The sequence below is a fragment of the Neophocaena asiaeorientalis genome, unplaced genomic scaffold (assembly GCF_003031525.2).
Source record: "Neophocaena asiaeorientalis asiaeorientalis breed wild unplaced genomic scaffold, Neophocaena_asiaeorientalis_V1.1 scaffold342, whole genome shotgun sequence".
Classification (NCBI taxonomy): domain Eukaryota; kingdom Metazoa; phylum Chordata; class Mammalia; order Artiodactyla; family Phocoenidae; genus Neophocaena; species Neophocaena asiaeorientalis.
Genome location: NW_020174037.1, coordinates 1,590,209 through 1,617,881, shown reverse-complemented (window position 1 = coordinate 1,617,881; position 27,673 = coordinate 1,590,209). Strand labels below are relative to the sequence as shown.

General features: G+C 42.9%; 2 protein-coding genes across 2 annotated transcripts in view; both read right to left on the bottom strand.

Moving 5' to 3' along the window:
* Positions 1–7,176: 7,176 nt before the first annotated feature.
* The window catches only part of TAL2 (TAL bHLH transcription factor 2), a 24,829-nt gene continuing 4,332 nt past the window's right edge, over positions 7,177–27,673 (bottom strand). The window contains exons 2-3 of the mRNA XM_024753671.1: positions 20,980–21,085; positions 7,177–7,582 (exon numbers count right to left, since the gene is read on the bottom strand). Of these exons, the coding sequence (XP_024609439.1) occupies positions 7,231–7,582; positions 20,980–21,011 (384 nt within the window). The 5' untranslated portion in view covers positions 21,012–21,085 and the 3' untranslated portion in view covers positions 7,177–7,230. The remainder of the gene's footprint in view (positions 7,583–20,979; positions 21,086–27,673) is intronic.
* Positions 7,573–27,673, bottom strand: part of FKTN (fukutin) — a 96,803-nt gene continuing 76,702 nt past the window's right edge. Inside the window, exons 12-13 of the mRNA XM_024753669.1 lie at positions 20,980–21,085; positions 7,573–7,582 (exon numbers count right to left, since the gene is read on the bottom strand). The gene's annotated coding sequence lies outside the window, so the exon portion shown is untranslated. The remainder of the gene's footprint in view (positions 7,583–20,979; positions 21,086–27,673) is intronic.

Genomic DNA, 27,673 nt, shown 5'->3' with positions numbered 1-27,673 from the left:
AATGTCTGTGTAAAGCAGTGATTTTGAGTAAAAATGACAAGGGTTGAATTCTGGCTCCAACAGTGGAAACTTGGGCCAGTTAAATAATCTCCTAAAGAGAAATTAAAGAAACAATCCCATTTACCATCGCATCAAAGAGAATAAAATACCTAGGAATAAAGCTACCTAAGGAGACAAAAGACCTGTACTACAAAAACCATAAGATGCTGATGAAAGAAATCGAAGATTACACAAACAGATGGAAAGATATACCGTGTTCTTGGATTGGGAGACTCAATATTGTCAAAATGACTATACTACCCAAGGCAGTCTACAGATTCAATGCAATCCCTGTCAAACTACCAATGGTATTTTTCACAGAACCAGAATAAAAAATCTTAAAATTTATATGGAGACACAAAAGACCCTGAATAGCCAAAGCAATCTTGAGAAAGAAAAACATAGCTGTAGGAATCAGGCTCCCTGACTTCAGACTATACTACAAAGCTACAGTAATCAAAACAGTATGGTACTGGCACAAAAACAGAAATATAGGTCAATGGAACAGGATAGAAAGCCCAGATATGTGCCTATGGTCAATTAATTTACTACAAAGGAGGCAAGATTATACAATGGAGAAAAGACAAAGACAGTCTCTTCAATAAATGCTGCTGGGAAAACTGGACAGCTACATGTAAAACAAATGAAATTAGAACATTCTTTAACACTGTACACAAAAATAAACTCAAAATAGGTTAAAGACCTAAATGTAAGACCAGATACTATAAAACTCTTAGAGGAAAACATAGGCAGAGCACTCTTTGACATAAATCTCAGCAATATCTTTTCCGAGCCATCTCCTAGACTAATGGAAATAAAAACAAAAGTAAACAAATGGCAACTAATTAAACTCAAAAGCACAGCAAAGGAAACCATAAACAAAACAAAATGACAACCCACAGTATGGGACAAAATATTTGCAAACAATGTGACCGACAAGAGATTAATCTCCAAAATTTACAAACAGCTCATGTAGCTCAAAATCAAAAAAGCAAACAACCCAATCAAAAAATGGGCAGAAGACCTAAATAGACACTTCTCCAAAGAAGGCATATAGATGGCCAACAGGCACATGAAAAAATGCTCCACATTCCTAATTTTTAGAGAAATGCAAATCAAAATTGCAATGAGATATCACCTCACACCAGTCAGAATGGCCATCATCAAAAAATCTACAAAAAAATAAGTGCTGGAGAGGGTGTGGAGAAAAGGGAACACTCCTTCCCTGTTGATGGGAATGTAAATTGGTATAGCCACTATGGAGAACAACATGGAGGTTCCTTAAGAAACTAAAAATAGAGCTACCATATGATCCAACAATCCCACTCCGGGGCATATATTCTGAGAAAAACACAGTTTGAGAGGATACATGCACCCCAATGTTCGTTGCAGCACTGTTTACAATAACCAAGACATGGAAGCAACCTAAATGTCCAATCAACAGATAAATGGATAAAGGAGATGTGGTACATATATACAATGGAATATTACTCAGCCATTAAAAAGAATAAAACAATGCCATTTGCAGCAACATGGATGGACATAGAGATGATCATATAAGTAAGCCAGACAAAGACAAGTATCATATGATATTGCTTATATGTGGAATCTTAAAAAAAACTGATACAGATGAACTTATTTACAAAACAGAAACAGACTCACAGACTTGGAGAACGAACTTATGGTTACCAGGGGGAAGGGGGGAGTGAGAAGGGATGGATTGGGAGTTTGGGATTGACATGTACACACTGCTATATTTAAAATAGATAACCAACAAGGACCTACTGTATAGCACAGGGAACTCTACTCAGTACTCTGGAATAACCTAAATGGGAGAAGAATTTGAAAAAGAATAGATACATGTCCATGTATAACTGAATCACTTTGCTGTACACCTGAAACTAACAGAACATTATTAATCAAATATACTCCAATATAAAATTAAAAAAAAATTTTTAATTCACCCATTAAAAAAAAATCTCCTAAATTTCAGTTTCATCATCTGTGAAGTGAGAACAATACATATAATTGATATTATATTAGTAATATAATATTGTTATGAAGATTAGGTGAGCTGATATGCAGGAAGCTCTTGTCACAGTGCCTGACATATCGTAAGCACTCAGCAAATCTTGGCTCTTTTATTACCATAAATTTACTTTATTTTTACTTACATTGTATTGTAAACAATTCTGAAATAGATACCCGTATATATAATCCTTTGACCATAATTCTGATTATTTCTTTATGATAGCTTCCTCGAAGGAGAGTTACTAAGGTCCAAGTGTATGAACATATTGGATAACCCTGATTTTTAAAATTATCCAGAAAAGGCAAGTCTACAGCTTGTCTCATTCGACTACCCCCTTGAGCTCTGGAAATTAAATTCTTAGAGTAAACATTATTCGGTAGATTACAAACCTAACTAAGGTTTATGTAAAAATCTAGTGCTTTTTAAAATCTAGATTAAAAATCTTTTAAACCTAGTGATTTTTAATGCTAATGATAGGTCATTAGCAATAAAGAGAAAATAGAACAGAAATTTCCCTGTTTATAGTCAACTCCAATAGTCATAGAAGGGAGGGTGTGTTTAGGAGCCCATGCCCTGGCTTCTTATAATCGTGAACCACGCTCTCCCCTTGGCATTCCTTCCTAACACCTGCCACTTTAAATCCCCCACTTTGCATTGCCATTAAGCTTTTAGATTCCCTCCTTATCTTTGACCTTTTTATTTAAGGATATGACTTTTAGCTAACCTTTGGCCTGCAGGTCAGCAGTTAAGCTGTCCATTCTCCTGACCCCTTTCATCCTTTGGCCTTTTAAGGACAAAGCCTGTTGTGCGTAACTTATACATATTTGGGTCATCTCAAGCCATTCTTAGCTGGTGAAACCTCATCAGGCAGGTGCTGCAAGAGACTTGGTGAATGGATATTTTGAGAAACAAACTTTTAAGAAGAGCTTTAGGGATAGACACATACACACTACTATATATAAAATAAATAATTGATGAGGACCTACTGTATAGCACAGGAAACTCTACTCAATGCTCTGTAATGGCCCAGATGGGAAAAGAATCTAAAAAAGAGTGGATATATGTATACGTATAACTGATTCACTTTGCTGTACACCTGAAACTAACACAACATTGTAAATCAACTATACTCCAATAAAAATTAAAAAAAAAAAAAAAGAAGAGCTTTAGACTTGGGATTTCTCACGAAAATTCAGCCTGTTCAAGTTGCATTTCAGCGTCGTCTTTCAGGGGAGGCTAGAGGAGTATTCTTAATGGAGCTAGTCTCAGTATAGTTTTCTCATTTTAAAAGTGAGGTCACTGGCAGGGCTGTTGTGAAGACTCAATGTTATAAACTGTCACTGCCCTCAAGGAGATCTTAACTTGTTGCTGGGGACAGAATACGCACAAGATGTATATAACACAGGGGAGCGGAAGTAAGGGTCTTGAAGCATATAAGAGGATTCTACAAAAGGAGAAATTAGACTGAGTGGTGGAAATCTAGGAGGACTTCATGTAAGGTGGTGTTTAAGATGAGTCAAGCTTCCTGAAGGAGTGGTATTTAAGATCAGTCATGAAGGATTTTAGCAAGTGGAATTGAGTGCAAGCAGATGGACTCACAAGAGTAAAGTCAGAGGTATTAGAGTTTGGCCTGTTGGACCACCAAGTGAAGTGGTTTCATTAGCAGGTATAAAATATTTAGGCAATTGTGGAAAGTAAAGGGAATAGTACATTGAGCCAGGCTGCAGAGGGCTTGGTTTGCTGGGGTATGGCATCTGTCTCAGTCTGGTGGACAAGACACTAAAGCTTTGATAGCAGGGGACGACCTGACCATAGCTGTGATTTGAGAAGGACAGTTAGGAAGCTGTGTGAAAGATGAAGTGAAGGGAGGGACTAATTAGGGGATGCTAGATATTTTTTTTTAATAATAAATGTATTTATTTTTGGCTGTGTTGGGTCTTCATTGCTGTGCGTGGGCTTTCTCTAGTTGCAATGAGTGGGGGCTACTCTCCGTTGCAGTGTGCAGGCTTCTCACTGCCGTGGCTTCTCTTGTTGCGGTGCACAGGCTTCAGTAGTTGTGGCACGTGGACTCAGTAGTTGTGGCTCGCGGGCTCTAGAGCTCAGGCTCAGTAGTTGTGGTGCACGGGCTTAGCTGCTCCGCGGCATGTGGGATCTTCCCGGGCCAGGGCTCGAACCCGTGTCCCTTGCATTGGCAGGCAGATTCTTAACCACTGCACCACCAGGGAAGCCCTAGATTTTTTTTTTAGGCTCAAGATAACAGGGGGAGTAGGGTTCAAAGGATGGACAGAATGGGTGGATGTGCTTAGTAAATTTGTGAAATACTTTCTAAAAAAAAAAACAATTTCTTTTCTTAAATAATTTATTTTCAATAAGTTAATAGTTAAATAGCAATTTGGAATCAATGATTACAAACTCACAAAACACATCACCAAATAAAATCTTTGGTTGGTACCTCTAATCACATTCTACAAAGCACAATAATTCAATTTCAATTAAAAGGCATATGAAGATCACTGAACACTATTGAAAAGAGATGAGTCTAATAATGAGGTGCTTGGCCATTTTCAATCCTAAAATCCTTAGTGGCCGAACAGGGCTGTAGACAGGCTGGACGTGCTGGCTCAGAAGATCTCACACTATGTCCTGGGCTGCACTAACTGTCCATGTGACCTCTGGAAAGTTACTTCAAAACCCTCTGGACTGTTTTCTCCTCTGTAAAAGGAGGAGTAGAATTAGCCAATCTAATGATCTGTATAATAAATGGGCCTGTTTATACTTGGCTTCTGGAAGTTTCCAGTGGTGCCCATAGTGGAACAAACACTTGTTTTCAAGTAACAGAGTAGCATAAATGATATAATCTGTCTAAAGTTTTCTTTTGGGTGCAAATGGCCCATAAAGAGATGTACCATCAGTGAACTAGAATTCATTTGAACCATAAATTCTTACTACTGCAATCACCAAGCCGTAAGTACAGGACACCAAGGAAGGCTGTGGAGTGATTTTAGAATTAGCTTCCAGTCTCACAGATACCTTGGCAAGGTTTTGGTCCATATAACTACAATTCCTTTTGACAGTCACTTTAACCTAACACAACTTGATAGGCCAAAATCCAACTTGCAAAAGAAATCATTTAAGAGATGAATTACATTAAGTAATATTTTAAATGTTTATTCATTTATCGTAGGAATTTCCTATAGGGTTTCTTTTTTTTTTTTTTTTTTTTTTTTATAGGGTTTCTTTAAATAACTGTTCCCTCGTTTAGTTTAATGATACTCAATCTCCTCACGACTTTTTGGCGGTACTCGGTTACTTTTCAGTGGAAAGGCCTTCTGTGCACAACAGACATGGCCCCAGCAGCAGAGAAGTGCACTCATTCTGAGAAGAGCAGTAAAATCCCGTGTTCAGGCAAAGAGGTCTTCTCTGCCTTCCTCAGCAACATGAGGCTAATATAAAAATGCTGTCAAAAATCTTACTTTGAGTTAATGACAGATGAGAGAATAAGCAATATTACTCAATTGACAAACTGTCATCAAAGCTTTGAGATGTACTATCACCTGGTAGTTTGGGGACAAATTTAAGTCCACATAAGTTCATGAGAAAGAAATGCAAATTCAGGGGAAATCCCCTGGTCTCTGTGCTTATGTGTTTCCCAGGACTATTCTGGGTCTGTGGGGACATTTATTGAATGCAGTTTAAAGAAAGGACCTACATGGAAAATGCATTGTTTCTGATAAATGTGTTGTTCTACAAGAGTCAACGCTGTGTAGAGTTTAAAGACATTATGACCTTGCTATTTTGGGAGAATGAGATTTTGAGGGCATCTCATCCAGATTTCTTCTAAGCACCAAACCAAAGAGGCTCATTTCAGCCTTTCATAAATCAAATACCTTCTTTCTAGAGTGGCAGAAAATTTAAATTCCTCTACTGTGTATACATGATCTCAAATCCATCTATTTCCTACCTGTAGTTCAGACGGTTTTAAAACCAATGTACCACCAAGAACTCTGGGGAAATAAAATGTCCCATAGACAATCAAATGACATTATTTGTATTCTGGGCTCAACTATGGGATTCATTTTTGAATCTAAGCATCATCAGGGTGGCACAAGGGGGTGAGTTCTGCCAGATCCACGCTGTTTCACTCATTGTGGGTACCACCTCTCCCAGCGTAAGACTGAGCTAATGCTCCATAGCAGGGAAAACAAATCACATGTTCATTAATTCATTAGAGTCTGGTATTAACATTCCTACTGTCTACTCTAAATCTTTTGTTAAGCTCTCTATTAAATGGTAATATTTAGATTTTCATCATTATATTTGAATTTTACAGGTCTTAAGTCAGCAGAAACTCAGGCTAAATTAAAAGTTTTGATACCTGACATGGGAAACTAAGGTAGAAAACCTATTTTAGCTAGCTGGTTTTCATAAGAAAACTATGAACCCTCGTAAATTATCAAGTCCTTTCCTCTCACAGGTATAATCCACCATTTGGCTTTAGAGATAACATATACATACACAGCCCTATGCAAGTGACACTTCACATGTCCATAGAGATAAAGGATGCAGAGCTCTTCCACAGGTATCTGCTGCCTTCCTGTGGTCCTCACATGCCAGGAGGGTCTTTTCTTCACAGGTGTTCCTGCAAGTCTCCAGGTTGGTTTCTGCAAGGGCTATCTTTTCATTTGTCTTACATTGTTCACCCTTGATCAAATATGCCTCATTTTTCAAAACAAACTTTAAAATATGTTCGGAGGGAAGCATTTTCTACTCATCCATCTGAGATCCATTTTGAGAAAACTTTCTTATAACTGAAAACATACGGAGTAAAACAGTGATTTTCAAACCAGTTTTTAACCTAAGGGTCTTTTTTTTTTTTTTTTTTTTCAAACAACATCTTATGCAGAACCCAGATTTATAACATAGACAGAGACAGGCTGATCTGACTGAAGCCCTGGGGGTGGGGGGTGACAGACGCCCAAGCCACGTTCCTCATGGTCCCTTTCAGCATCCTGAAGCCGACCCTGAGCCACCTCCTATGAAGCTTAAATTCATGCCTCACAAATTATTCATCAGGTTGACTCTGGAACACGCAAAAGGCTGTCGATAAGCTAGTTACTTCTGAACCAGTGCTGCCTGGGGTGACGACAGCCAGAGCCCCACTATGGAATGTGGTGGCTCGGGCTGGATGATGGAACCTGGTAATCACCAAGGAGAGTCCTGTCCGGCAGGTGGGGTCCTTGGGGGAAGAGGCCCAGAATATTTCCTGGAGTAGCCACTCCCGTTTGCTGTAGGCTTTGCTCCCCCAAGACCTTCACCAGGAAGTTGATGTACCTCATCGCCAGGCGAAGCGTTTCGTTTTTGCTCAGCTTCTTGTCGGGAGGGTGAGTGGGGATGAGCTTCCTCAGCTTGGCAAAGGCACTGTTGACGTTCTGCTGCCTCCACCGCTCCCTGGTGTTTGTGAAGATCTTTCTGGTCATGTTGGAGCTCCTGAGACAAGAAAGAGAAAGGGCCCTGAGGGCCAATACCTTGTCAGAGGCCTGCTGGGTAGCACATGTCCTGCCAGGAACTTGAGATGTTAGTCTTCTCCACTCAGATCTTAGGAAATGCACTGCCTCACTTCCAGGTGCTTTGAATCTTCCTTTGACAAGGGAAGAAAACATGGCAGAAGAAAGGGCAGGATAAGAACACCTTCCTTCCGCGTTTCTCTCCCTGGGTGTTTTGAAGCCTCCAGTTAAAAGGTGGTTTTATCTTAATACCCCTATTACTACTTTTATAACCAACTCTTCCTAGTTGTTCAGAACCAGGCACAGTGTAGGATTGAGTACGTGTGTGAATAAAACATATATTTGCTAACAGAGAGTTGAATGTAGATTCTTTAAAAAGGGGGGTGCTGAGATCCTAGGTTTCATTAACGAGATAATATTTGGAGTGAAGAAGGTGACAGCACAACTCTCCTCTTAGCTGGCCGACCTCATCTGCAGGATTGGGCCCGCTGTGTAAGAGCTAAAATATCTAGACTGGACCACATTTAGAGGGGGGTGAACAGGGTGATGAAGAGCCTTGAAACCCGGCTGTGTGAGGAGCAGAAGCAGGGTTGTTTAGCGGGACAAAAGAAGAAAAGGGGCGGGGGTGGTGGTGGTGTGTATGATGATTTGGCGTGGATGCTGCGGAAGATACCCAGGCTTTCCAAGGTTGAATTTGGATGACCTTTCCAACCCTGGGAGAGGTGATTATTATCGCATATTGCCAATTCTTAATTGTGCCCTTTTTAACATTTAGAGGCATAGGCCGCTTTGTTCAGGTGGCTTGGATTAATCTACATTAATGGGAACCTTTATGACGCATCAGCAAACGAGCCACAGCCCAGCACCCAACGTTTGGTGCTCTTGGTTTATGGCTATCAGTTTGCCGCCTGCTCCAGTCTCAGCAACCTGGGCAGAGGGTCCCTTCCTGTGCCCACAAAGCGTAGTAAATATTCCTAACTCCACACCTTCACACATGCCATCTTCTGTCCCTTGAATTCCCTCCTCGCTGTCTTCTTGCCTATGTCTACACATTCTTTAAAGAGCAGATCCAATCCTCCTTTTCATTCCTATAAAGGCTTCCAGGCCATCCCAGAGCCCCCCATGCCCACAGCCACTGGTGGAAGACAAAGGCTATTAGGAGAATTAAATAAGTTAATATTTGTAAATCACTATAACAGTGCCTGACACATAGTAATGGCTATAAAAGTGTTGGGGAATAAATACACCAAAATAATAAATATATTTATAAATAAAAATGACTTGTGAGGTACTGAATATTCCTGGGGGGTGATATCTTGTTTTCCTGTAACCAAGCCTCTACTGTAACCTCTTGGCTTTTATTGCCTTTGCTGCTTTATTTTAACCCTTCCTGTAGACCTGTTCTGTTGCATGGGTTTGTGGACATGGTTGGACTGGGTACTGGTGCTCAAGGAGCTTATTGGATGGTCTGGTGGAGGAGGCAGCACATACATAAGCACTTAAAAATCACAGCAGAAGGTCCCACACACCAAGGGCCAAGTCCAGAGCTACACCTGCTGACTAGAGAAAGGTGTAAAAGAACCATGTCAAGACCAAAATGATTGGGTCAATGCCACTGAACTTTCCCCTAAGTTCTACCTTTTGTCTATTTCTTTTTTTGAATTTTATTTTATGTATGTTTTTATACAGCAGGTTCTTATTAGTTATCTGTTTTATACATATTAGTGGATATATGTCAATCCCAATCTCCTAGTTTTATTTGGGCTTTCCTGAGGACATGAGTTTGTCGGTAAACATCCCGAATATCTGAGAAAAGTTATATAAAGCGCCATGTAGAATGTCAGGCACTTGGTAGGTGCCGCTCAGAGTGCCAGTTTCCTTCTACACCTGTTGTTTGTGTTAACAGCCCACGTTGTAGGAAGGAGTTGGAGGGTTAAAAATTGGCACATGTGGTACAAAAGGGTGGGCTGTGACGCAGACCTGGGAAAATGGCAGTCAACCCAACAGGGAGCTCTAGGGCAAAGAGTGACTGTAGAGGAGACCCTGCTGGGCAGAAATCACCAGATCCTGGCAGCGCTGCCACGCTCACTCATAGGCCGGGGGCTGCCGGAAGAACGGAGGCCCCATCCTGAGGGCACTGCCACTGAAGGCTGTCAGCTAACTGCACTCCCTGCAGCTGAACTGCAAGTTTTTTCTTGAAGTGAGATCCAAGCAGTGCACCCCTGTGTGATCTCCGCGTGTACCCAATGCTGAGAACACTGCTCTACTCTCCAAACAGGAGTTCTGAGACCTAGCAAAACTATGTTTGAGAAGGAAGCAGTATCTAGGGGATTAAGAGGTACAAACTATTATGTATAAAATAAGCTACAAGGATATATGCCCCCCAGGACATTTCCCCATGCAGGTTCTTGATGCCTTTCCTGCTTCTGCCTGGGTTGGAGAGGCCAGTGCTGTGCTGAGAAGCCAGTGGTGAGCAGAATCATAGCGGCTCAAGTTCACCAGCTGGCCTTAGGCTCCCTCCATAAGCCACTTAACTCTATTTCCTCTCTCTGTGGAGACACTCCTAGTTGGACCCATGACAGTCACATGCGCTCTAAGCTTCACTATCAACACGTACTGACTCTACGTGCCAGACACTGTGCTCACTGCTGGACACTGAGGAGCCCACTGCCCTGGGACACAGAGAGGGAAGCACAGGGGCTATAGGAGCAGAGAAACAGCACCGAACTCAGGCATTCTAGGGGGCTTGCAAACTGAACGGGGTGATTCCCAAGGCCTCTTTCTATGCTGAAATGCCACAATGCCCTGCCCTTGCCTTTTATCTACCTAAGTTATTTCTAAATAACCTAGCCTTTGGATCTACAATGAAAATATGAGCTTTGTCAGACCTGTATCCAACTATACCTAAAATATGAAGGTTTGAACCTAAATCAAGGGGATTTTAAAAACTATTCAGTTTTGCTCACACCAAGGCTGGTTGCTTTGCAGCCAGGACTGTGGAAGCAAAGTCACTTTTAAGCTTCTCTTGTCAAAAGAGGCTTTAGCTCATTCACTAGTCCCATGGGGGGTCTTTTTCAAGCTGGGAAGAAAAGATTAGGCAGGATAAACTAACTGGTGTTCTCTTCTGAGAGGGCTCCATCCTATTGTGAGAAGCAGACAGAGGAAATGGGGAGAAGAGAAGGCTTCTGAAACGTAGCCTTGCCATCCCAGGATGTGCTTAATAATTACTTGTTGACTTATCCTCAAGTGTGATACTGTCCTTCTCCACAGGGGGAAATAGAAATCAGTGATTTAACAAGCTGGAAAAACTCAAAGTAGAGGTCACTGGAAAATTGCTAAGGACTTATTAAATCAAAGGAAAGTGGCATTTAGTGTTTTTCCTGTTGCAAGGACTGATGGCTGCTAATCTTGATTCAGAGTAATTTAAGAACTTAAAAAGTACCCCAGATGTCACAGAATCAGAGAACATCTGACAGATGTTGAAACAGGTGTGAAGTTTTTTTGTCCCAAGTCACACATCCCTGTGTGGCAGAGCCTGTGTCCCAAGCCTGAGTATTTATGCATCTATGTCACCACTGACTCCTGCTGAGTCAGGGTCCATAACCTTTTTTGTGCCATGGACCTTTTTGGCAGTCTGGGGAAGCCTAGGGACGGATTTCCTCTCAGAACAATGATTTCAAATACATGAAGGAAAAAGCCTTTGGTTCCCTTCTCAGAATAAGAGTTTTAAATGTATGAATTAAAATAGACACATAAAATAACCAATTATACTTCATAGGTATTAAAATAATTCTAAAAAGCAAGACAGTAATACCTGTGCTTCACTCAACACATTAAACAGATTTGTTACCATCATTTCTAAGTAGTGATACTTAAATGATTTGTTCAGAAGATCTGCAACATGAGTTGAAAGTATGATTTTTTTATTGGTGACAAAGTCATCAGCACGACTAGTGCCAAAGTAGTTTATTACTCACATTCATAAATAAAGGAAATGCTAAATTTAAAGGTCAGTAGACATAAAGATGTAATTTTTTCCCACCTAGATATATAGAACGCCTGAATTCTATCCATACAGCCGAGTGGGTGTGTGTCATAGGCCCCAGGCTAAGAACGCCTGGACAGGAGGAATGTCACAGTAAACTGAATAGGAATGTAGGTGTGTACAAACTTCTACTTATACTGTCACCACAGAAGGTAACAGGTTACTGGAGAAAAGAACAATTATGCCCCCAGAAAAGGTGCTGCTTTTTCGTGTGGGTGTTTCCTGGACACAGAGCCCAGGTCAGCTAGAAAGGTTGCAGCACAGAAGTACAGCTAACATTTCTATGGTGGCCTGTCCCAGGCATTCAGACTCACACTGCTCTTTTTTCATAAAACTTTAAATTTCTCTTTCTGGCCTTTGGTCCTGTGTATTTGTCTCCTTCATCTTTCTTTTAAAAGTAAGCGGAAACACCGTCCAGAAAGAGGGCAGTGAAGGGTGGTTTATACAATTTCGTTAGGGGAAGGTGCCTAACCTCCAACACTAGGCACAGCTTTGCCTTTTGAAGTTACTATAGAAATAACACATGATAACTTTAGAAAAAAAAATTCAAGCAGTACACAAGTGATAAAGCAAAAAATAAAAGACCATCCTTATCCATCTACCTATTCAAACTCATTTCCCAGCAGTAGCCAGTTTGGTGTGTGTATATATAATATATGTGTGTATGTATATATATATACATACACACATATATATATTTTATATAAAATATATGTATCCTTTAAAAATCAAAATACATACTATTATGCAATTACTTTTCTCAGTAGACAACTCTTCTAAATAAGTACATTTGCTATGAATGCGGGTCTTTGGGTGCGCTCCCGGCGCACTGGGAGCGCCACCTGTTCCAAAACGCACTCAACACCCGCGCCTCGCCGCCCACCCCGCCCAACCTGCTGCCCTTGACCGCTTCATTCCCGGCTTTTCCCTTTTTCTTTGTATAACTTTTGCTCCCCTTCGCAGGCAGCGCTTGCCTTGCGATGAAGTTCAGGCGTCCGGGAAAGCATCTCGGCTAAAGTTTCGCACCTGCCAGGTGTCCAGGAGTCGCTCATCCCGACGCAGAAGCTGCCTAAGCGGCCCTCGGAGACACATCAAGGGGTGCCCGGGCATCGGACACCAAGGCGCAGCAGCCCCGCCAACACGCGCTAGAGGACCCGCCAGGCTCCCCCGGAGCCGCACCACCGCCCCTGCTCCGCGAAAAGCCCCCAGGTTCTCTCACCGAGTCGCCTTGGTGGCTGCCACCAAGTCAACTCCACACCCCTGCCCTCCTCGGGGAGCTGCGCCGGAGACCCGCTGGCCCACCAGCCCCGGCAGTGCCCACGTCCCTCTCGGAGTCCACGCACCTCCTCTCCAAGATCCAGGAGCCCGCGCGCGCCGTAGTTGTCGCCCTCGCCTGGGCGCCGCGCCTCCGCTACCGCCTTTATAGGACACCGCCCTTTGTCTCGGGGACCCAGGGGGCCCCTTTCTGACCCGGACTCCGCAGGTCCCTCCCTCCCCCCTCCCCCCACGGCGCGCCCGCTTCCCAGGACCAGCCTCCCTGTGTTCTAGAAACGGAGCAGAGGCGGAAGGAAAACCGTGCTTTGCCTAAGGCTTGGGGACGGGAGGGGTCGTGCCACCTACCCGACCACGGCAAAGCCGGGCGTGTGACCTACCCACCCTCTTCCACGTCTACAAACCTCGGAAAGTCCATGCCACGCAGTTAACTCATCAGATGTCAATCATTTAAGGCCCAGTAAGTCTCCAACTGTAGTTCAAGAACCACTTGCTTCAGAATCATGGGTGAGGGGAGGCAGATCTCAATATCCACAACCCAGACCACCATATCAGGTTTTCTGGGGATGGGGTCCGAAATCTGCGTTTTTACTAAGTATCCCAGCAGATGAAGACGCACAAAGAAATTTAACAATCACTGCACTGGACAGATCCCCAGATTTATTCATCCCAGCTTCCAGAGTGCCCCGGGCACTTGGTATTTCAGGGCCTCCTCATTGGTCTTCCTGATTCTGTACTTTCCTCTTTCCGTCCATTCTCCAACATCACCCAGAATGATCCTATGAAAACCCAAGTCAGGTTCCTGTCACTTCTCACTCAGAGCCTTCCCCTGGCTCCCCATTTCACTCAGAGTTAAGTTGAAGTCTTAACAATGGCTCCCAGATTTTACCTGACCCCATGTGTTCCTTCTCTCCTTGGGGTGTACTCAGCTCTGGAACACTCCAGGCACCCTCCTGCCTCAGGGCCTTTGCACTGTCTGTTTCTACGGCCTGAAACACTCTTCCCCTTCAAGTTATCCAAACAGTTCCTTCCCTCACCTCCTTTCATTCATTCAGAAATTATTATTGAGTGTCTGCTATGGGCCAGTGCCTGTTATAGGCACTGGGGATACAACTTCAAACAAAACAGACACAAATTCTGCCCTCAAGGAGCTGACATTCTTCAGGTCTTTGCTCAAATGTCACCTTCTCCATGAGGGTTCTCTGACCACAGTATCTAAAATTGCACGTTCACACACACAGGACTCTCCATCCTCCTGCCCTGCTTTATTCTTCTCCTTAGCACTCACCCCCATTTAGTAATATTTTACCCATTTATCTTGTCTGTCTCCTCCTCAAACCCAGTGAACAGGCATTCTTCAAATGTTGGTTGATGAATGAATGGGTAAGTAACAAAATTCTAGGCATCACACTCTCTGAAGGTACCAGCATAGGATTTGGCACAATAAACTCACAAATGCATTAAAGCTTAGTGGATAAGAGCAAAGGACTCTGGATTTGCATTACCCAGGTTGAAATCCCTGATGTACCCATTTATGTGACCCTAGGTAAATCATGTAACTTCTCCCTACCTCAATTTCCTCATCTGTAAAATTTAGCACTGTACCCAGTACACAGTCAGACTACTATAAATTTTACTGTGGTAAATTGTATTATTGTTACAACTACTGGCTCCCTTCCTTGTGAGAGGATTACATAGCCCCTCCCATTGTCATGTGACTGGCAATGCCTCCCTGTAGGTGAAGGGAGAGCAATTCCTCACTCCCTTCCAGGCTTGGCCATGTGACTTGCATCAGCCAATGGAATGTGAGCAAACTTGACGTGGTGGTGATAGAACAGAAGCTCTAACAGCCAAATGTAAGATAGATAGCTAGTGGGAAGCAGCCACAGCCGCATAGCACAGGGAGATCAGCTCAGTGCTTTGTGACCACCTAGAGGGGTGGGATAGGGAGGGTGGGAGGGAGGGAGATGCAAGAGGGAGGGGATATGGGGATATATGTATACATAGAGCTGATTCACTTTGTTATACAGCAGAAACTAATACAACATTGTAAAGCAATTATACTCCAATAAAGATGTTTAAAAAAAAAGAGTGATTGAGGGTTGGGCTTCGTCGTGAGAAAGTAATGTTTGGGGTTGCTTTCTCAGCCTGGAAGCCATAAAGCAAACCCATAGCCAACCACAGCCTTCACATCACATGAGTGAGGAATAAATCTTTGCTGTTGTAAGCCACTGAGATTTGGGGGTTGTTTGTCCTCCTCCTCAAAAAAAAAATGCATACAGTTCTTATTATAAGTAAAAAAGTTGTTGCATAAACTGCTAGTTCTCAGAGGGCAGGAAAGTGAAGAAAATTCTGTATCTGCCTTTAAGGAGTTCACAGTCTTTGGGAGGAAGAGGACATGACAAAAATGACTAAATACAAGACAGACAGTCCTGAGTGCCAGAGAGTATGAAATTGGAGTTAAGGAGGCAAAGATTCTAGCTGGAGGATCAGCAATTGCTCGTGGGAGGGATGCCATTTAAACTAGGCCTTGAGGCAGGGCTGCCTCTGACATATGTGGGGCTCAGGACAAGCGTACAAATGGAGACTCCTGACCTATCCACATTCCCATTCTTTTCCCACCCCCTTCTCTGTGAAGGGTCTTGTGTACATGACGTGGAATCCCAGCCCACACGGACCTAAGGAAGAGCCCTGTGAAGGTTCTGAAAATAGACTCAGGGCCACTTGAGCAGAAATGCAGGGGTTCTGGATATACAGAGTGTGGTATAAATTCAGGGGTCCCTGATACCCTGGGTGTGGTCTAGAATGTGGGAAATGGGCACCTGGTGGGCATTGGAGGAGGACCAGAGCAGGTCCATCTAAAGCACAGAATCCAAGGCAAGGGTCCCCGATCACCTGGGTGCAAAAGTGGGAAATGCTGGATAGGAACTACACACGTATGAGTGAAGGAGAGGGCAGTCCATATGAAGGCCACTGTGTGCCTTGAACATTGGAGTGATATGTTTTGATTTACAGTTACAAGCCTCATTCTGGTGGCAGTCAGCGGATGGATTAGAGGGTGGGTTGGAGAGAATGAATGGGTCAATTATGCATAGGCACAAAAGGGGCCTTTGGGAACATACTCTAATATTTGCAGTGTGCAGCCCTGATTTGTCCTTTCTGCCATCTGTCTCTGTGTGCCACTGAGGGGAACTGCTGCCTCATGGTGCCTCATGGTACCCAGGTCTCCCACCCGACCTGTTGTACCTCAATCCTGATAGAGGGCATGTTGGAATTCAAACCAAGGACCTACATTACCCTTCCTCTCGGCCAAAAGCCTGCGAGGTAATATATTCTTAATGGCACGTTCTACAGTTGTAAAAATGAAGTGTAGCAACTAGGAAGCAAGACTGGAAATGTGTGAGGCTAAGGTAAGCAACAGTAAGTGTAAAATAGGACCTGTGTACAAGTGGACGAGGACTGAGAGACAGGACGAGGGAAAAGATGAGGACTGTGGAGAAGGGAGCACAGATGTGTTGGCACAGTGCAACCAGGGTCGACATTTGTTTTCTTCTCTGAAGTTTCTTCCATGTTATTGTTGGTTTTGAAATGGGGGAAACCGTCTTGGTGCAGCATTCCACTAGCAGTGATGCTTCAGCGTGATGGGCCCTCTCCCATCCTGGTCTCCCATCCTGGTCTCCCAGTGTGGAGAGTTTAGGGGCGAGGTCTTGCAGGGGAAGGGGTTGAAGTAGGAATTTACATAATCCGATTATTGGGGGATTAGATTTGGGCAGCTAAACGCCTCTGTGTGCTTGAGCTAAAACCCTTACTATTCATGGCTCTCACCGCCCCCTGGAGAGACTGCACCTGCGGGCTCCTGGGGAGGGACGAGAGGGTTGGGGAGAGAAGAGCAGGTCCCTAGGAGGGCTGGGGCATTGTCAGCCTCTCTGGTTCTGCTGTCTTAATTGATCTGTCTGGATTAGCCTGTGAATGCTGGATCTCTAGTCCTGTGTGCTGGGGCTGTTAGCTTCAGAAAAGACGAACCTGAGGTTTTCAGAAGGGACTCCTGTGAGCCCAGGTGGTTGTGGACCAAAGTCATTTTGGCTGGAGGTCAAGTGTCAGCTCCATCCAGTCTTAAAACTCCCTTCTTCCCCGCTCATTCTCAACCCCCTTCCCAATCCCCAATTCTGCATATCCAGGCCCCAAAGCATCCATCTATTTCTCCATTTATCCAGTCATACATTCAGCCCCCCTGCCATCCATCTATTGTTAAGCTTCCATCAATTTATTCATCACATGAATTAGCTGGTTCTTGATAGTTAATAAAATTTACTAGTAAATCCTAGATAGATTTTGTTCCTTCAAGTGTGCTACCTTGCAAGTCAATTTTGGTATTTTGACATATGAACTTTGACATTTTCACATCCATTAATAAAGTGTTATATACAGTTATTCAGAGTGAGACAGGCTGGGACCTGGGCCCCTTTGCTGCAGTGCTGCAATGCTTGCACCTGGGCACACCTCTCCTCCAGCAGCAAAATACAAAGAAACTGTCTGGGACTAAAAATAACTGTGCATGCGCAGTTGGGACAAATTCTGGACAAAAGATACAAAGAGACCAAAAAACCCAACTGCCACTTTTGAAGAGCCTGGAGCAAAAGCAGGGTACTGCCCATGCCCTCTGCACACTAATATGTATAAAATAGATAACTAATGAGAACCTGCTGTATAGCACAGGGAACTCCACTTTGCTGTACAGTAGAAACTAACAACCATACCCCAATAAAAAATAAATAAATTTTAAAAATAATAAAAAAAAATAAAGAAAACCCCACCACCTAAGGGGTGGGCAAAGCACCTAAGCCACCCCAGCCACCCCTCCGGCGAGACCCCTGGACACACCCCTGCCCTCGCCCCATATAAGGAACAAGCTCACCGCCCCCTCAGGGAGCAAGCAAACAAAGGAACCTGTGGTTTGTTCTCACTCCCCACTGCTGCAACAGGGGCCCCAATAAAGCCTTGCCTGAATTCCTTCTATGGCCTCTAGTCAATTTTCATTGATTGGGGAAGGCCAAGAATGCTGGTCGGTAACAAATGCTTTCAAAAATATCTCTGGGGCTTCCCTGGTGGCGCAGTGGTTGAGAGTCCGCCTGCCGATGCAGGGGACACGGGTTCGTGCCCCGGTCCGGGAGGATCCCATGTGCTGCGGAGCAGCTGGGCCCGTGAGCCATGGCCACTGGGCGTGTGCATCCGGAGCCTGTGCTCCGCAACGGGAGAGGCCACAACAGTGAGAGGCTCACATACCGCAAAAAAAAAAAAAAAAAAATCTCTGTATTTACATTATCAACTTTCTCATTCCTCATGTTATGTGTCTAGGACTTCTCTCTCCTTTATTAGCTTTGCAGAGCTGTTCATTTTATTTTTCTCTTAAAAAACTACCTCTGTGGTTCACCATTTTTCTGATTTTCTAATGTATTAATTTCTACTATATCTTTATTTATTTTTTTGACTTTCTAGGTTTCATCTTTTTTAATTGAGGTAACTGGTTTATAACACTATGTAAGTTTCCTGTGTACAACATTCTATTTCAACTTCTGTACACACTACAGCGTGCTTACCACCGAAAGTTTAGTTTCCATCGTCACCATAGAGTTGACCCCCTTTTAGCCATATCGCCCCCTCCCCTTCCCCTCTGGTAACCACTATTCCATTTTCTTCATCTAAGTTTTAGTTTTTGCTTGTTTAATATTTCACATATGAGTGAAATCATACTGTATTTGTCTTTCTCTGTCTGACTTATTTCACTTTCTACCATACCTTTATTAAATCTGCTTTTTCATTTGCCTATGTTTATTTTGTTCTTTCTCCATCTCCCATTCTTAGATTGTTTATTAATTTTCATTCTTTCTTGTTTAATAAGAAAAGCATTTCAGGCTATGAATTTTCTTCTGATATACCTTTGGTGTCATCCTTCACTTCCATGTGCAGTATCTTTGCCATTAGCCTCTAACATCTGTTGTTTATTTTTTCTTTTTGAAACTTTAAAAAAATTTCCTTATCGTTGTATTTTTTGGTAACCATGTGCTATTAACTTCTAATTTTATTGCAGTGTAGTCAAAGGTATGCTCCATATTGTTTTTGCCTTGGAATATTTATAAAGAGTTTCTCTAGGTAAAACTTCTATAAATCATCTGTAGGTAATAGAAAAGGAGATACATCTTTTGTTTGAAAAATAAAAAAATTTTTATATACATCCATTAAATTGATCCTCTATATTCATGGGAGTTTGGGTCTATTTGATCTGTTAGAGAGAGTTATGTGAAAATCTCCCTCTACTGTTTAGTGTCTGTTCCTTCCTTTTGGTTTTTCCAAGAGTGTTTGCTTTAAATATTTATATCTTGAGATACAATGCATTTTGCACATAAAGACTCCTGGAAGTTTTATTGACTTAAGAGAATTGTGCCCTGTGTCAACAAAATGATCTTCTTTGCCTTGCTTCTTCTCATGAATTCCATTTTGTTTTGTGATATTACAACTGCTGTTTATAACTTTGCTTTTTCCAAATAAAACTGTGCCAATTCTTTGACAACTAAATTTGTCAGTATGTGGGTGTTACTTTTGGTCATAGGTTTTATCTTTCTGTGATATTTTATTTGGGAAATTTAAACTCCTTTGAATCCTCTGGTTTTTTTTTTTTGTTTGTTTGTTTTTTTGTGGTACGCGGGCCACTCACTGTTGTGGCCTCTCCCGTTGTGGAGCACAGGCTCTGGACGCGCAGGCTCAGCGGCCATGACTCACGGGCCCAGCTGCTCCGTGGCATGTGGGATCTTCCCGGACCGGGGCACGAACCCGTGTCCCCTGCATCGGCAGGCGGACTCTCAACCACTGCGCCACCAGGGAAGCCCTCCTCTTTTTTAAAAGCGCCCCCATCTCCATTTTGAATTCTTTAAAGCAAGTCTCATTCTAGTTTACTTGCTTTTGATGAATGAATGCAAGACAGCACTGACTCATTTCTCCAAACAGCTGCCTTCAGCTTGCCCTGCTTTCCGTCAGAAGTCACATAGCTTGTTTCTGTGAAATGAACGCTTCTAAGGCCATGGAAGGAGTTTCTGGTGATTGCTTAATTTGTTTTTTAAGGAGATGAGAAGAACATTCTGGCTGCTGTATGGAGGGGGCCAAGAAATGATATGGGGAGACTAGGAAGCTGTGACAGGAATACAGACGAGAGAGGATGATGGCTTGACCTAGGGGGTGGCATCGAGCACCAACTCTGGGCCACACACTGAATTCTCTACCGCTATTATGTAGCACTAAGTACTAGGTGTCACACTAGGCATTTCACCCAATTTTCTCATTTAATATGAGAAATTATATATTTTCATTATAAAGTTACATAACAAGGTGTTATCCTAGACAAAATACCACTCCCCCACAATTTAGCTCCCAAATAAATTGAGTATTTACCTAAATTCTAAAATGTATGCCCAAAGAAACAAGCTTTCAAATACAGCTGACTGTTTCACTAGCAATTTTTACACAAACATCTTTTCAGAGCCAGCAGGGGCTATAAATTCTCGTGGACGTTAATGTCACTCCATTCACAGGACTCACAGGGCAAACTGATTAGCTAACCTCCTCTTCCCGCCTCCCCTACTCTAACCTCCCCTGAATGAAAAAAATAACAGAACAAGTAGCTGCTCTATGATGAAAGCGGGTGATGTGGGAAACCAGGGTACGTGGAAGGAAGAAATACACTGATGTGGCCCACATCTTTACCCGAGCATTGGGAGGGATGAGAGCTTTGATCTTCTCTCCTAAGGAAAGAGAGATCTGGCTGTTTCATCATCATTTGGGGACTTCCCTGAGGTCATTCCCTAGTCATGACAGAAAAGTAAAGCTGCTAGAATCTTTAGACCAGAGTCCCTGAGGCACACAGGTTTTGTGGCCCTGGACACACTCATAGATAGGAACAACAAAGGAAAAAAATTATACCGATTTACGAGGAAGCACACCTGCTGTCCACTGGGTTTTTCCCCCCTGCAGCACACTGTGACTTTCAGTGACAAAAGAGGAGAAACAATATTACTCTGTAAATAAGTTATCCTTACTTGGAAGCTTGCCACAGCCTGTTACCAAACATCCTCCATCTACGAAGGAGTGAACGAACGTTGAGTCTCAGGGATGGTCCTCAACTGGATCCACATGTAAGGAGCCCTGTTTGAATAAAGAAGGTGGAGGTGAGGAGAGTGATCCAACCACAATCCGGAATCAGATTTGCAAAGGTTCCCTGTACTGTTCTTCATCTGCCCCGTTGATGCCCTTTCTTCCTGTCTCCCCTCTTCTGTCTGCTAACCCAGTGCCTTGCCTGGGATAAGCACAATGATGAGGCTACTGGTTTGCATTTAAGTAGAGGAATTTGTTAATTGGTCTAGAGGCTCACTGCTGCATTGTAACTTTCTCAAACTGGCCAGTTATTTAAGAAATAAAACGCTGGTCAAATTGCAAAAAAAAATTACTCTTCTGAGCCTGTTTTCTATAAACTGGGAGTAATAAATACTCATTGATATGCTGTGGACTAAGTGGGAAAAGGTACTGAGAAATACCAAATGGAAAGCAGCTTTGTATAGAAGCTGAGAGGCCTTTCATTAGGCTTTGGAGGCAGACTGGTGTTTGAATTCCTGCTCTGACACCAGCTGCCATCCTGGGCAGGTTACTTAACTTCTCCCAGTCTCAATTTTCTCAGCTGTAAACTGGAAATAATATCAACTTCATGGATTATTGTAAAGACTCAGTGCACTAATGTACATGAAGTTAGTGACTAGGAGTAAATGCTTTAAAACAGTGGTAATAGGCATCTAATAAAGTCATAGTTGCTCAATAAATAATCATTTTATTACCAGAAAACTCTACCCAAAAACTAGATGGGGAATATGAACACATGCCTCTAATTTTCTCCAAAGGGTACTTTGATATTTTTCTTTCATTTGTCCAACTCAGTATCCTGGCTCTCACCTCTCTCCTTCCAGTTGCTTTGGGTCCTGTGCTACTAAGAAGCATTTATTTCCTTCCACTAATTGAAGCCAACATCCCAGGGCTGGATGGATTAAGGAGATGTCAGAGAGGAGGGAAAGAAAAGCTTCCCTTGAGCATCAGGCTCTCTCTTCCAGTTAATTTTCACTCTCCAGTTCCCCAGACCCAGTACCCCTTGGTAACTGCCCCCCACCACACACACACATTTCTCCACCAAGACACCTGGTGTTGAGGCCAGGCGGGTATTTCTGTCCAGAGCAAATGTTGACCGTCGCAGCAAAAACCAGGACATGTAACTGCCTCAAGTGAGTGGGCTTTTCTTCCCTTAGTTACCAAGTAGCGGGATGCACAGCCCTGGGTGTGCCCAGCTGCTGACACTCTCAAGACCAGGCTGGCTTGGCCTCAACTTTGTAGGCCTGGAGTTGTGAGTGCTTCTATTTCCAGCCAATAAACTGAAGTGCAGTGGGAAAGCAAGGGTGGTGAGGGTGGGCAGAGCCAGGTACTGGAGAAAAGAAAGGGGTGGGGTGCGACTCCCCTCTTCCACTTTACATTCTCTGCTCTTTGTATAAGAGACATGATTCATCAGCGGGTCCCCTAGATGAGGATTTAGATGCTCTGTGGGCAGCAGATACAAGTGCAGCCTTCTTGCAGAAAGTAAATTCATTGAATACTCCCCATAAAGTCAATAATGTCAGGCTTATCAGCTGTCCTCATTCCCCATGCAGCCCCGGGGGACCAGGACTTGAAATAAAGGCCACAGCTCCAGGGGCTGGAGAGTGAAGGTGCAGAATTGGGCTGGGGAGGGTCTTCTGTCTTCCTGGGCTGAGTTTTAGGCAGGTGGGGGGAAATCTGCCAGGCCTGAGCTGCCCAGAGCCCTCAGCTTCCCAGACTGACAAATCCCAAACCAAACACATATACTGAGGGGATGAGGGAGGCACTCCCTGACCCCTCAAATCCAGCAGATGTTTTCAGGAGGCTCCCCTGGGGCATCTTAGGAAGATTAAAGGCTGTTACTTTAAATCTAACCAATAAAAAACCTTCAGAGGAAACCCTGACTTCTCACCACAGTTCTCACCTCTGTTTTTCATAACACAGATACTTCTGCACTACCCAAGAGCACATCCATCTCTTCTAGCTGGTGGAGATTTGGTTTCTTTGCAAATTGTCTGAAACAAGTGGGTTTATCAGCTGAGGTTTCAGACCCGATTTTGAGATTTATGCTGTAGCTGAAGCAGACTGTTTAACAAGATATACCTGTGCTTGGCTCCCCTCCATTCACCACCCCTATGATCCCAGCAGATGGGGTCCCAAACTTTCCTGGGGGGATAGGAGGTAGGGTGGAGAGAGTGATGTCAGTTGTTAGCAAAGCTGTGCTTCTAGTACAACTAGAATACCTCTTCTTCACCCTTTGGATACCAGAGTCTTCAGAGGTGAACAGACAATAGGGAAATGAGGACCAGGTTAAGACACTGAATTGAACACCTCTACTGGGCCCATCTCCTCTCCTGGCTTCAGTTCCCCCAGATCCCAGAGCTAGGCCTTGTGGTGTCCCCACAGGGACAGCCCATCCTGTCCTGGCTTCTGACTGAAGCAGCAGGTGTAGAAATAGCTCCAGCCTCTTCCCCACAGCTCTCACATTGCCTGCACTGTGGTGCCCAGGCCTAATGCTGACTTCCCCAGAGCCTAGGACCTCACTACCGACTCTCCTGCCCCAATTCATCTAACTGAGCCTTGGCCCTCAAATGCCTGTTCTAATTCCTGAAGCCCCCTGGATAAGACCCTACCCTGGTCCCAGCGTGCTTTTCTGAGGCCAGCAGCACTGATCTTGAGCCCCACTTCCCAGAGCAACACCAAGTGCCCCTCAGCCTCAAGCACTTCCTGCCCCTGGACTCCCTGTGTCCGTGCCTGGAACTGGCTGGGAATTCCTAGGATTGACCTTACCTGAGTCACCTGAGTGGCTTACGACCACCTGGCTAAGTCTCTGTCTTCTGTCCTGCAACTGTATGGATCCCAGGGTTTTGGGGATGAGTCTGTGTGAACCTAAATTTCCCCAAATCCCTACTCCACCCTTGAAAGAGCTTCATGAATGTTTGTTGTGTCAATGCATGAACCTCGGCCCTTAGCACTGTGGCTGTGAGTAGTAATCTAGTCAGAAGTGTTTATTGAAGGCATCATGCTCTGATTCAAATAAACCTTCTCCATTTTCTCTCACCTGTATGTTACAGCACGATATTTACTGCCCCCACAGTCTGCTCCTTGCCCACCTTTCTATTTGTATTTTTTACTACTTATCCATATATAGACAGATGGTCTTTTTCACTGCTCCATAAAGCCCATTCTGGAACTGTACTGATTCCTTCTCTTCAAGAATACTTTCTTCCCTTTCTTCATTTATTCAAATTTTCTGTTCATTAAGTCTTAGGATCCAGCTGAACTTCACTGTCCCTCTCCCTGTCCTCCTTCCCGGAGCTTTTTGTAGCCTCAGACACCTTCTACAAAGTGTGGGATCTTTGGTTCCCCTACCTAAGCCTGGTCTTTGAAATTCAATTCTTTTAAGTGTTATGTTGTTTGTTTGTTTTTTGTGATACGCGGGCCTCTCACTGTTGTGGCCTCTCCCGTTGCCGAGCACGGGCTCCAGACGCGCAGGCTCAGTGGCCATGGCTCACGGGCCCAGCCCGTCCGCAGCATGTGGGATCTTACCGGACCGGGGCCCGAACCTGTGTCCCTTGCATCGGCAAGCAGACTGTCAACCACTGCGCCACCAGGGAAGCCCCTATTGTTTTTTTAACATCTTTATTGGAGTATAATTACTTTACAATGGTGTGTTATTTTCTGCTTTATAAAAAAATGAATCAGCTATATATATACACATGTCCCCCATCTCCTCCCTTCCACCCTCCTTTCCCACCCCTCTAGGTGGTAACAAACCACCAAGCTGATCTCCCTGTGCTATGTGGCTGCTTCCCACTAGGTATCTCTTTTAGGTTTGGTAGTGTATATATGTCCACGCCACTCTCTCACTTTGTCCCAGCTTACCCTTCCCCCTCCCCGTATCCTCAATTCCATTCTCTACTACATTATGATGGGCACTTAGGTTGTTTCCATCTCCGGGCTATTGTAAATAGAGCTGCAATGAACATTGTGGTACATGACTCTTTTTGAATTATGGTTTACTCAGGATTTATGCCCAGTAGTGGGATTGCTGGGTCATATGGTAGTTCTACTTCTAGTTTTTTAAGGAACCTCCATACTGTATTCCACAGTGGCTATATCAATATACATTCCCCGCAACAGTGCAAGAGGGTTCCCTTTTCTCCACACCCTTTCCAGCATTTATTGTTTATAGATTTTTTGATGTGTGCCATTCTGACTGGTGTGAGATGATATCTCATTGTAGTTTTGATTTGCATTTCTCTAATGATTAATGATGTTGAGCATTCTTTCATGTGTTTGTTGGCAATCTGTATATCTTCTTTGGAGAAATGTCTATTTAGGTCTTTGGCCCATTTTTGGATTGGGTTGTTTGTTTTTTTGTTATTGAGCTGCATGAGCTGCTTGTAAATGTTGAAGATTAATCCTTTGTCAGTTGCTTCATTTGCAAATATTTTTTCCCATTCTGAGGATTGTCTTTTCATCTGGTTTATGGTTTCCTTTGCAGTGCAAAAGCTTTTAAGTTTCATTAGGTCCCAGTTGTTTATTTTTGTTTTTATTTCCACTTCTCTAGGAGGTGGGTCAAAACGGATCTTGCTGTGATTTATGTCATAGAGTGTTCTGCCTATGTTTTCTTCTAAGAGTTTGATAGTGTCTGGCCTTACATTTAGGTCTTTAATCCATTTTGAGTTTATTTTTGTGTATGGTGTTAGGGAGTGTTCTAATTTCATTCTTTTACATGTAGCTGTCCAGTTTTCCCAGCACCACTTTGAAGAGGCTGTCTTTTCTCCACTGTATATTCTTGCCTCCTTTATCAAAGATAAGGTGACCATATGTGCGTGGGTTTATCTCTGAGCTTTCTATCCTGTTCCACTGATCTATATTTCTGTTTTTGTGTCAGTACCATACTGTCTTGATTACTGTAGCTTTGTAGTATACTCTGAAGTCAGGGAGCCTGATTTCTCGAACTCCGTTTTTCTTTTTCAAGACTGCTTTGGCTATTTGGGGTCGTTTGTGTTTCCATACAAATTGTGAAAATATTTGTTCTAGCTCTGTAAAAAATGACAGTGGTAATTTGATAGGGATTGCATCGAATATGTAGATTGCTTTGGGTAGTAGAGTCATTTTCACAATGTGGATTCTTCCAATCCAATAATATGGTATATCTCTCCATCTGTTTGTATCATCTTTAATTTCTTTCATCAGTGTCTTATAGTTTTCTGCATACAGGACTTTGTCTCCTTAGGTAGGTTTATTCCTAGATATTTTATTCTTTCTGTTGCAATGGTAAATGGAGTGTTTTCTTAATTTCACTTTCACTTTCAGATTTTTCATCATTAGTGTATAAGAATGCAAGAGATTTCTGTGCATTAATTTTGTATCCTGCTACTTTACCAAATTCATTGATTACTGTGTATAAGAATGCAAGAGATTTCTGTGCATTAATTTTGTATCCTGCTACTTTACCAAATTCATTGATTACTGTTAGTAGTTTTCTGGTAGCATCTTTAGGATTCTGTGTGTATAGTATCATGTCATCTGCAAACAGTGACAACTTTACTTCTTCTTTTCCAATTTGGATTCCTTTTATTTCTTTTTCTTCTCTGACTGCTGTGGCTAAAACTTCCAAAACTATGTTGAATAATAGTGGTGAGAGTGGGAAACCTTGTCTTGTTCCTGATCTTAGTGGAAATGGTTTCAGTTTTTCACCATTGAGAATGATGTTGGCTGCGGGTTTATCATATATGGCCTTTATTATATTGAGGTAAGTTCCCCTATGCCTACTTTCTGGAGCATTTTTATCATAAATGGGTGTTGAATTTTGTCAAAAGCTTTCTCTGCATCTATTGAGATGATCATATAGTTTTTCTCCTTCAATTTGTTAATATGGTTTATCACACTGATTGATTTGCATATATTGGAGAGTCTTTGCATTCCTGGGATAAACCCCACTTGATCATAGTGTATGATCCTTTTAATGTGCTGTTGGATTCTGTTTGCTAGTATTTTGGTGAGGATTTTTGCATTGGTGTTCATCAGTGATATTGGCCTATAGTTTTCTTTCTTTGTGACGTGTTTGTCTGGTTTTGGTATCAGGGTGATAGTGTCCTCATAGAATGAGTTTGGGAGTGTTCCTCTCTCTGCTATATTTTGGAAGAGTTTGAGAAGGATAGGTGTTAGCTCTTCTCTAAATGTTTGATAGAATTCACCTGTGAAGCCATCTGGTACTGGGCTTGTATAGTCATTTTCACAATATTGATTCTTCCAATCCAATAATATGGTATATCTCTCCATCTGTTTGTATCATCTTTAATTTCTTTCATCAGTGTCTTATAGTTTTCTGCATACAGGACTTTGTCTCCTTAGGTAGGTTTATTCCTAGATATTTTATTCTTTCTGTTGCAATGGTAAATGGAGTGTTTTCTTAATTTCACTTTCACTTTCAGATTTTTCATCATTAGTGTATAAGAATGCAAGAGATTTCTGTGCATTAATTTTGTATCCTGCTACTTTACCAAATTCATTGATTACTGTTAGTAGTTTTCTGGTAGCATCTTTAGGATTCTGTGTGTATAGTATCATGTCATCTGCAAACAGTGACAACTTTACTTCTTCTTTTCC